This window comes from Alosa sapidissima, chromosome 19 (assembly GCF_018492685.1).
Source record: "Alosa sapidissima isolate fAloSap1 chromosome 19, fAloSap1.pri, whole genome shotgun sequence".
NCBI lineage: Eukaryota > Metazoa > Chordata > Actinopteri > Clupeiformes > Clupeidae > Alosa > Alosa sapidissima.
The window spans coordinates 25,434,019-25,444,018 of NC_055975.1; the positions used below are offsets into that span (position 1 = coordinate 25,434,019).

The 10,000-nt window shown below is 49.5% G+C and overlaps 1 protein-coding gene across 1 annotated transcript in view; it reads left to right on the forward strand.

Annotated features, from left to right (window-relative positions):
- The window catches only part of ush2a (Usher syndrome 2A (autosomal recessive, mild)), a 302,735-nt gene that overhangs the window by 267,250 nt on the left and 25,485 nt on the right, over positions 1 to 10,000 (forward strand). Inside the window, 2 exon segments of the mRNA XM_042073212.1 lie at positions 7,362 to 7,589; positions 8,300 to 9,486. Coding sequence (XP_041929146.1) covers positions 7,362 to 7,589; positions 8,300 to 9,486 — 1,415 coding nt within the window.

Genomic DNA, 10,000 nt, shown 5'->3' on the forward strand with positions numbered 1-10,000 from the left:
AGCCGGACCTGAAGGGTGCAAGAAATTAAGGTTATTACACAAATCGAGCCATATGGTCCAAATATTTCAGAGCCGAAATTTACTAGGCAATAAAAATGGCTGCTGCCTAGCTAATGGTGTAAATTACAGTTTAACCACAGCTCTAATGATGTCCTTCTGCTGCCTGAAGCCACTCTTACATGAAGGACATTGTTTAAAAAATACCCAGTAGAAAAAAGAGAGGGGGAGGAAAAAAGCCTGCAGAGAGAGTGAGAGAGAAAACAGAGAGAGAGAGAGAGAGAGAGAGAGAGAAGGGGGTGTGGGGGGGGGGGGTGTGCGTCAACAGCATGTTTACAATCTGTTAGTTTATCATTAAGAACACAGCGAAGGCTGCATAAACATAATGGGCAAGCGCCAGAGCGTGGCTCTCCTCTCCTCGCGGAAGCGAAGCGCGTTTGGACGAGACGGCGGAACGGCACGGCAGCCGCCCACCGAAGATCTGAAGCGCATTCTGAGCAGGTAGCCGGGGCCAGCACGAACAGAACGGCTGCTAATAACCCATTCATTAAAAGGACAAACACCCCCTTAAAGAGACCCCCACTTTTAATTGAATTGGTCGCCGGTTGGGGTCGGATGCCGATGCTGTTAGCACGCCTGTTAATGATCTGGCACGTAGCTGCTTTAAGTGTGGCATGGATTTTTCTGTGTCTGTGCATGTGCGCGTGTGCGTGTGCGTGTGCGCGTGTGTGTGTCTGTTAGTGTGTTTTCATTGAGATCTGATTATCATGCTTTTCTCCTTCTGTGGCAGGATCAAATGTGAGTGCTTCATTGAAGGCTTTCCAGGCTAGTTTCACAGTCGACTGCACAGGCCTGGAGGCGCTGTTAGCATCTAGCGCTCGCTGAGAGTAAAGGCTTCCTCGTGGTTAAAAACAGCACTTGCACCTGTAACTGGGCTGCGGTGGTGGTTGTGAGTCCGTATCAGTGCTCAGGCTTTAAGAAGAGCCAGGCGATTATCCACTTTTGCCAGGACTGTACGAGCTGGGCTGGTCTGACTGTGTCTGTCTGTCTGCCTTTGTGCGCCTTACCTACTACTGCAGTGCAAACGGCCACAGAATGTCCATGTGCATGCTTGCAGGGCTGTAAGGGTTTGTGTGAGTGTCAGGAAGTAAAAACGATATTGTTCAACATGCTGTTGTCATCACAGTATACATTGTGGATGTTGTCGTTATTAGCTCGAACGATACTTTAAAACTTTACTTAACAGCAAGAGAGATATTTTAAAACTCAAGTTAATGGCAAGAGAGATAGTTTAAAACTGTAGTTAATCGCTAGAGAAATACTTTAAAACTGTAGTTTTTAGCTAGAGCAATACTTTAAAACTGTTGTTATGTTTCATGGTCCAGGCTGCACTTGGCTGTTTTTGTTGCCGTTTTTGGAGCCTGGGCTGTCTACAGAGGCTTTTTTTTTTGTGTATTCAGGCGACAGGCAGCTAGCGGATTGTGAGGAGATGTTTGCTGTATGTGACAGAAACCGCTTAACATCACTTAGAGCACCTTTAAGACTGTACTTTCTTGCAGTTATTGTTGGCAGTATTTGGTGGATGGGCCTGAAGTCATCTAACAATGGCACAGACACCACTCCATAATAGACTGTGTCCTCCAACAGACCGTGACTAGGATGGCCAGGATAGACTGTGTCCTCCCATAGGCCATGACTGTGATGACCATGATAGACTCTCCTCCCCTCCTCCGGTGTGGCTGTAGAAGCCTCTCAGACCCTCTTAGCGGTACCCTCATGGCATTTTAATGGCCCGTCCCTGTGGTGTCGTTTAAGCCGAGGCGACCCGAGGCCAGTGCTTGACCCGGCGGTCTGGAGATGCTGAGGTTCCCGTGACGACGTCCTCCAGCCTCCGCTGATGCTCTGAGGAGAGGCCAAACGGGACTGGAGAGGGCAGCCTGAAGTGTGACCAGTGTGTGTGTGCGTGTGTGTGTGTGTGTGTTCAGAGGTGCAGGGTGCAGGGAGAAGAGGGGGTGGGTGGTAGGAGGGGAGAGCAGGAGAGGACTGGAGTGGCCTCATCAGACCTGGGGCTGATACACAGGGTCTAGCCTCTACCCCAACCCAGCACCCCCTCACACACACACACACACACACACACACACACACACTCACACACTCACACACTCCCACAAGCCCTTCTCTTCAAACCCTCCATGCTGCCCCTCTATACACACATGGACATGCACAAGCGCACACACACACACACACACACACACACACACACACACACACACACACACACACACACGTGCGCCCTCTTCACCCATTGATTTAAGGGCTCTTCACCTGATTGGAGCCCTCTCCCTCAGCGCAGCCCCCGTTTGAACCGTCTCACACATAATTAACACTTTGCCGATGTGTGTGTGTGTGTGTGTGTGTGTGCTTGGGTAAGAGTAGTGGTCAGGAAAGGAGTGGAGAGGAGCGTCTCTGTGAAGCCTGTTGCTGAAGCTCAGCCCAGCTCAGCCCTTGGAGGAGATCTGCGATGACCCTTGCATTCTGGAGTGTGTGTGTGTGTGTGTGTGTGAGGTGGTGAGATGTTAAGCGCCAGTGAGGGCTGCTGCTAATGATAACAGCCCTCCAGACAGACAGACAGACACTCCTCCTCAGGAACCTCACAGGGCTGCAGTTTGCACAGGCTACATGCTAATCTACCCTTCTTAAGAAAGGATCCTCACAACGCTGCAGTTTGCACAGGCTACATGCTAATCTACCCTTCTTAAGAAAGGACCCTCACAACACTTCTTAAGGAATGTGCACTTATCTGTCTGTCTGTCTATCTGTCTATGTATGTATCTATCTATTTGTCTGTCTGTCTATCTATGTCTCCCTCTCTCTCTGTGTACAGTATATATACAGTATATACTGTATATATATATATATATATCTGTGTGTGTGTGTGTGTTGTGTGTTTGTATCTACAGTATCTGTTATCTTCATCCATATTCTTTCCATCCCTCCATTGTTTTTCTTTTTCTTTCTTTCTTTCATTCTTTTTCATTCTTTTGTATTTTCATTATGTTTGTATATATATGATCATAGGATAAAGGACTTATCCTAAATCACATTTTGCCTCATGGTGGTAGCTATGTTACCTAATCTGTAAATTACTATATTGAGTGATACATTGAGTGATGCGCACACACACACACACACACACACGCACACACACACAAACACACACAAACACACACGCAGGCACACAAACCTGCACGCACGCGCACACACACACACACACACACACACACACACATGCAGGCACACAAACCTGCATGCACGCACACAGACACACACACACACACACACACACGCAGGCACACAAACCTGCATGCACGCACGCACACACACACACACACACACGCAGGCACACAAACCTGCACGCACACACACACACACACACACACACACACACACACATGCAGACACACAAACCTGCACGCGCACACACACACACACACACACACACACATACACACACAGGGTATTGTGTGTTTGCAGAAATGAGAGCAGTCGCTGCGTGATTGGCTGCCCCCCCGCCGCTCTCTGGCCAGCCGTGTGGCCTCAAGCCGCCAAAAACAATCATGGCTGCCAGTGTGAGGTGGGCATGCCTCGCCGTCGCCACGGCGCCCCGCATCCGCATCCCCATCCGCGCAGGATTACCCAGCAGCCCCCTCCCACTAGCTCCTCTGGCCAGAGAGGCTGTCCCAGCAGCAGTGTGTTGGTATTTCTGACGCGCGCACACACACACACACACACACACACACACACACACACACACACACACACACACACACACACACACACACACTTACACTTTGCTAGTGGACATGTACTACCCTGAGTGAACCACCACTCGTGCTGGTACGGTAACTTCGAGCTAAATATGTGATGTCATCATGAACCACTCACCTTCATCTCGTTTATTTAGCGCATACTTTCTGTTTATTTAGCGCATACTTTCTGTTCAGCTGTAGTGTATACAAATAATGCTACTAATATTACATTTCACAATAGTAATTCTAATCATGCAAAATGCTATGAATTTCATTTATAAATTGAGCATCATGTACAATTCAATAGTGTCCCATTTGATATGATATTTTCCGTAAGCTTCTCTTATAGAATATATATAATAAAGGCCAATATGTGTAAACGCGTTGGTAGTTCTAGTAGTGTATGTACTCTACATTTTCCTTTGTTCTTTTTCAAATTGCACAGACATACAGATAGTGTCATATCTGTTTTTTATATTCTCAGTACTATGCTGATTGAGCCTACTGTACATTATGTGTTATGTTGGCTTGTCGTCTCTTCAGCGATATCTGTCCAGGCTGTTTGTAGTGTCCGGTCTTCTCCCCATGTTCCCGTGCTCTTGCTTGAGTAGTGCAGACCTGCCCTCTGATGGCCTTTCCAGATGAGTGCATGAGGAGGGCCGTTACACCTTTAAATGCATACTTTACTCTTGCCTAATCTTACATGCGCGCAGAATACATCACCTGCTGAGGGCCCCGCCGTAACAATCCATGTTATATTCTCAGCTCCTTTGATGTTGCCAGATTAATGGTTTTTGTACCGGCTAAAAAAAAGAAAGTGGTGGAGATTCCTGGGAGTTCTCTCTCTTCTCTCTCTCTCTCTCTCTCTCTCTCTCTCTCTCTCTCTCTCTCTCTCTCTCTCTCTCTCTCTCTCTCTCTCTCTCTCTCTCTCTCTCTCTTTGTTTCTCTCTCTCTCTCGGCTAATAAATGGCAACCCCGGCTGAATTGCGCTGCAGTCGTTGCCGCGGCGACAGTGCGTCTGCTGTATGCAAATGAGGCTGTCCCGCACCTTTGAAGGGTCAAGAATGTGCGCTCTGGTCTAATCAGCATAATTGTTGTGACAAATACACATGGTTATTCTTCATTAAAATCATGGCCGGCCCTGGGCACTCCCTGCGCTGTCGCAGGAAATAACACACACCAGAGGAAAGAGCATGGGACGGGAGGAACCTGAGCTCACACTCACACACACTCCCTCGCTCACTCATACACTCCCTCCCTCACTCACACACACACTACCTCATTCACACACACACACACACACTTCCTCACTCATATACACACTCTCTCACTGACACACACTCCCCCTCACTCACACACACACTTACTTGCTTAAAGACAGAGGAGAGGCCTAAAGTGAGGTGCTAAATGACCAAAGGAATGGCTGAGTACGAGCTACTGAAGTGGTGTATTCCGCTGGAAACACACACACACACACACACAGGCGAGCGAGCAGCAGCCCATCAGACACCTCTCTGATCCCCACCCCACCCTCGCATGCATAATGCAATCGGCACACGCCTACCCTCTCCCTCAATTACCGACCTGCCGCCTGGTCCAGGCACCCAGCTCGCCGGCCATGTGCTTTTGTCATAGCCAATAAACCCCACAGACAGCCGACACACTTAAAAGATCCACCGGTGATTCTTTTGTGCTTTTGTTTTAAAGTCTTTATGAATATTTATAGGTGCACATATGTGCACACAAAAGACAAAGAGAGAGAGAGAAAAAAAACTGTGGGTTTTGCATATGTTGCAGATTAAATAAATGTAAAAAAAAAAATATGTTGCATGTTTCTTATGAATCTTCTTCCTTAAATATATCCCAAACCCTTTTCTAAGTGTACTGTTTATGATATGCAGTGTAATTTCAATGATTTCATATGGAAATGCTCCCGAGAGCCCCCTTGATTCAGCCACACACTCCTCTTTCCCTTTCTCCTAATGAAAACTTAAACACCTTCACTTTTAGGGATGCGAAGCTGTAAACATTTATTTAGAAATCTATAACAAAAAATCAATTCTCTTAGTCGCTTTTTAATGGCTGCCTTGAGCGTCTCGGCTGAGCAAGCAGGCGCTTGTTAATGCGGAGAGGACGTGTGTGTGTGTGTGTGTGTGTGTGTGTGTTTGGGTAAAAGTGTTTGATAGCATTGCCATCTAGGGGCGGACCCTCCGTCTCGGCACTAAAATAAAAACCCAACCAAGCAGCTGTTGCTATTGACAGTGTGCATATGTTTTCTGCTTTATGGTCCACATGCTTTCCATATTTCAGCACGTAAAACAGCTACCTTTAACCGCCCCAGAAGCTCCCCGCCACGTAATGGATTTCTAGGGTTTAATCTGTCAGGGGAAGATTATTGTTTGCACTCTGGCTTACGCCTGTTGTTTTTCTGGCACTGGTTAAGTGGATCCATTTACAAAGGAAAAGCTTTGCTCTTTTAATTTCACTCTTCTTTTCTCTCTCTCTTTCCCTCCCTCTCTTTCTCTCTCTCTCTCTCTCTCTCTCTCTCTCTCTCTCTCTCTCTCTTTCTATCTCTGTTTCTCTTTCTTTCTCTCATCCTGTCTTGTGACAGGGGAGTTATTAATCCTGTTTGCTGTTTAAAAACATGTAGAAGAAATAACTATTTACAAACCCCAGTTATCAGGACCACATCCTGCCAGCATTGTGTTGTGTGTGTGTGTGTGTGTGTGTGTGTGTGTGTGTGTGTGTGTGTGTGTGTGTGTGTGTGTGTGTGTGTGTGTGTGTGTGTGTATGTATGTGTGTGTGTGTGGGTATGTTTGTGTGTTCTCTCTCAAACAGAGGCGTCTGTATTTATGCTAATGTCCCAGCAGTATGCTAGCAGTTCTGTCTGCTAGCGGCAGCTGTGCAGAAATGGGCTAACTGCAGAAAGCCCATCCTGATTAATCCCATCTAAAGCCAAACACAGGCACGCCGCACGGGTGTGTGTGTGTGTGTGTGTGTGTACACACTCCCAAACCCCAGGCTTACCCAAGACTGCTGACACGCAGGACCCAGGGCCCCTTCAGAAAACATGACATGAACATGCAGAAAATCAATTTGCAGAATAAACTCTGAGCTTTTTTGCATAAACACACAAGCTGACACTCACGTCTGGTGTCGTCGGAGAGCTACGGAGTGCTGCTGGGATTCAAATGGAAGAGGAACGTCCAGCAAACTCACCCAGTGGGAACTTACTGCTCTGCAGTTGCTGTTTTGTTCTCTTTTTTTTCATCAAACATCCGCTTTCATTTCTGCCTGTGAACCAATTTACTGCATTTTCATCCAGTAGGTTTGGAATTGTGTTCGTTTGAAGGCAATTCTGGGGTTCATCGATTAGAAAATAAGCTAGTAGCTAAGATACTTTTATTTATTTTTATTATCATTTACTTTTCTTTACATTTAATATTTTTTCAAGAGAATGCATATATTACATCTACATCTACTAAAACAGCATAAGTTTGACACTCATCAATATCCGTATGTGTGTGTGTGTGTGTGTGTGTGTGTGTGTTGCAGGGGGACAGCCTGCAGGCCCATGTGTTCGGTCTGGAGCCCTACACCACCTACAGTGTGCGCGTGGAGGCGGTGAACGGAGCGGGCAGCGTGTCCAGTCCCTGGGCGGCCGTGCGCACACTGGACGCCTCACCCAGCGGCCTGGCCAACTTCAGCGTGGAGAAGAGGGAGCAGGGACGCGCTCTGCTGCTGATCTGGGATCAGCCGGCCGTACCCAACGGAGACATCAAGGTAGGAGGAGGAGGCAGGAAGCGCATCACAGGGTGGAGACAGGGAGCGCATCACAGGGAGGAGACAGGAAACGCATCACAGGGAGGAGACAGGAAACGCATCACAGGGAGGAGACAGGAAACGCATCACAGGGTGGAGACAGGAAACACATCACAGGGAGGAGGCAGGAAGCTCATCGCAGGGTGGAGACAGGGAACGCATCACAGAGAGGAGACAGGAAACGCATCACAGGGTGGAGACAGGAAACACATCACAGGGAGGAGGCAGGAAGCTCATCGCAGGGTGGAGGCAGGAAGCGCATCACAGGGTGGATACAGAAAGCGCATCACAGGGTGGAGACAGAAAACGCATCACAGGGAGGAGACAGGAAACGCATCACAGGGTGGAGACAGGAAGCGCATCACAGGGTGGAGACAGAAAACGCATCACAGGGTGGAGTCAGGAAACACATCACAGGGAGGAGACAGGAAACGCATCACAGGGAGGAGACAGAAAACGCAATCTTTTTTTTTCAGACGTAGTTACAGTTATGTGTTTGTATCATTGACAATGAAATCACTGCATGAAATGTTTTATATGACACATTTTGTGTGTATTGCATTGTGTGTGTGTGTGTGTGTGTGTGTGTGTGTGTGTGTGTGTGTGTGTGTGTGTGTGTGTGTGTGCGTGCGTGCGTGTGTGCGTGCGTGTGTGTGTGTGTGTGTCTGCAGATGTATAACATCTATAACGAGGGTAATCTGGAGTTCAGTGGGCTCTCGCGCCAGTTCCTGTTCCGCCGGCTGGAGCCCTTCACCACCTACACGCTGGCACTGGAGGCCTGCACGGCCGCTGGATGCACCCGCACGCCCCCGCAGCCAATCACCACTGAGGAAGCACCCCCTTCCGCCCCGCCCCCTCTGGTGGCTGAGCCAATCAGTGCCAACCGCGTGCAGCTGCACTGGCTTCCGCCCACGCACCCCAATGGCCGCATCCTTCAGTATCGGGTCATGGCGGTGACCTTGGACGCGGGCAGGTCAAGGACGGAGGAGGAGGACCTGCAGAGGGCAAAGATCGTGTTTACGGAGAACGACACGCGGGCCAGCAGCTTCTCCCATAACGTGACGGGGCTGCAGCCGTGGAGCGTGTACGCTTTCTTCGTGCGGGTGGTCAACGCGGCCGGCCACGCAGACAGCCCCTGGCTCACCGTGCGCACCAAGCAGGCCTCTCCGCGGGGATTAGCTGCTCCGTCTGTCAATCACGTGGAGGGGAACCCCTACGCGCTGGAGGTGTCATGGGCCCCTCCTCTCGAGAGCAACGGCGTTCTGCTGACCTATCGCATCCTGCGCAACAACGTCAGCTTCCATTTCAGCTTCGACTCGGGCGTCCTCAGCTACACAGACGTGGACCTGCTGCCCTACGGCGTCTACAGCTACGCCATCGTGGCGTGCACCGCCGAGGGCTGCGTCACCAGCGACCCGACCGAGATCCGAACCCTGGAGGCTCCCCCCGCCACAGTGGAACCTCCCACGGCCACCAACATCACGGCGCACTCTGCCAGCGTCTCCTGGAGCGTACCATCCATCCAGAACGGGGAGATCACCCTCTATGTCCTGCTGGTGGACGGGGAGGAGGTGTATCGCGGGAGGAAGCTGACGGCACTAGTGTCCACTCTGCTGCCGTACACCCAGTACGAGCTGACCCTGAGGGCCTGCACCAACGGGGGCTGCACCGCCAGCGCCCCCGCACCCCTGCACACGCGGGAGGCCCCCCCGGCCGACCTTCAGGCGCCCGTGCTCAAGGTCACGGGCTCGGAGTCGGTGGAGGTGACCTGGAGGGAGCCGGGGCGGCCCAACGGGGTCATCACGGGCTACGAGCTGCGCAGGGACGGACAGCTGGTGTACGTGGGGAACGACACACGGTGAGAGACATGCAGCCTCTGTGTGTGTGTGTGTGTGTGTGTGTGTGTGTGTGTGTGTGTGTGTGTGTGTGCGTGTGTGTGTGCGTGTGTGTGTGTGTGTGTGTGTGTGTGTGTGTGTGTGTGTGCTGTGTTTCCCTCCCCAGGTATGAAGTGTGTGTATGTATGACAGTAGGAATCAGACAGCGAAGAAGCCACACTCTGACATGCTCAAATATTTTATTTAAATTGAGAAAAGCAACTATAACAGCTATAACCGATTAATTCAATCTTATGAGGCTGAAGAAAATTATCAGCCTCCAAAATTAGTCACCATAACTAGTCATACTGAAAATACTATATAGTCTCTTAATGGCATCACAAAAAAGGACCTTGGTGCTGTACTGGGAGTTGGCTGTACTACTTATTCACAGTAGGTCTTAGAGAAATAAATACTTAGTATTTCAAATGTGCCAAAGAAAATTAAATGAATTTGTAGGAATTACATTCAGTAACTCCCTTCAGCTTGATATCAGAC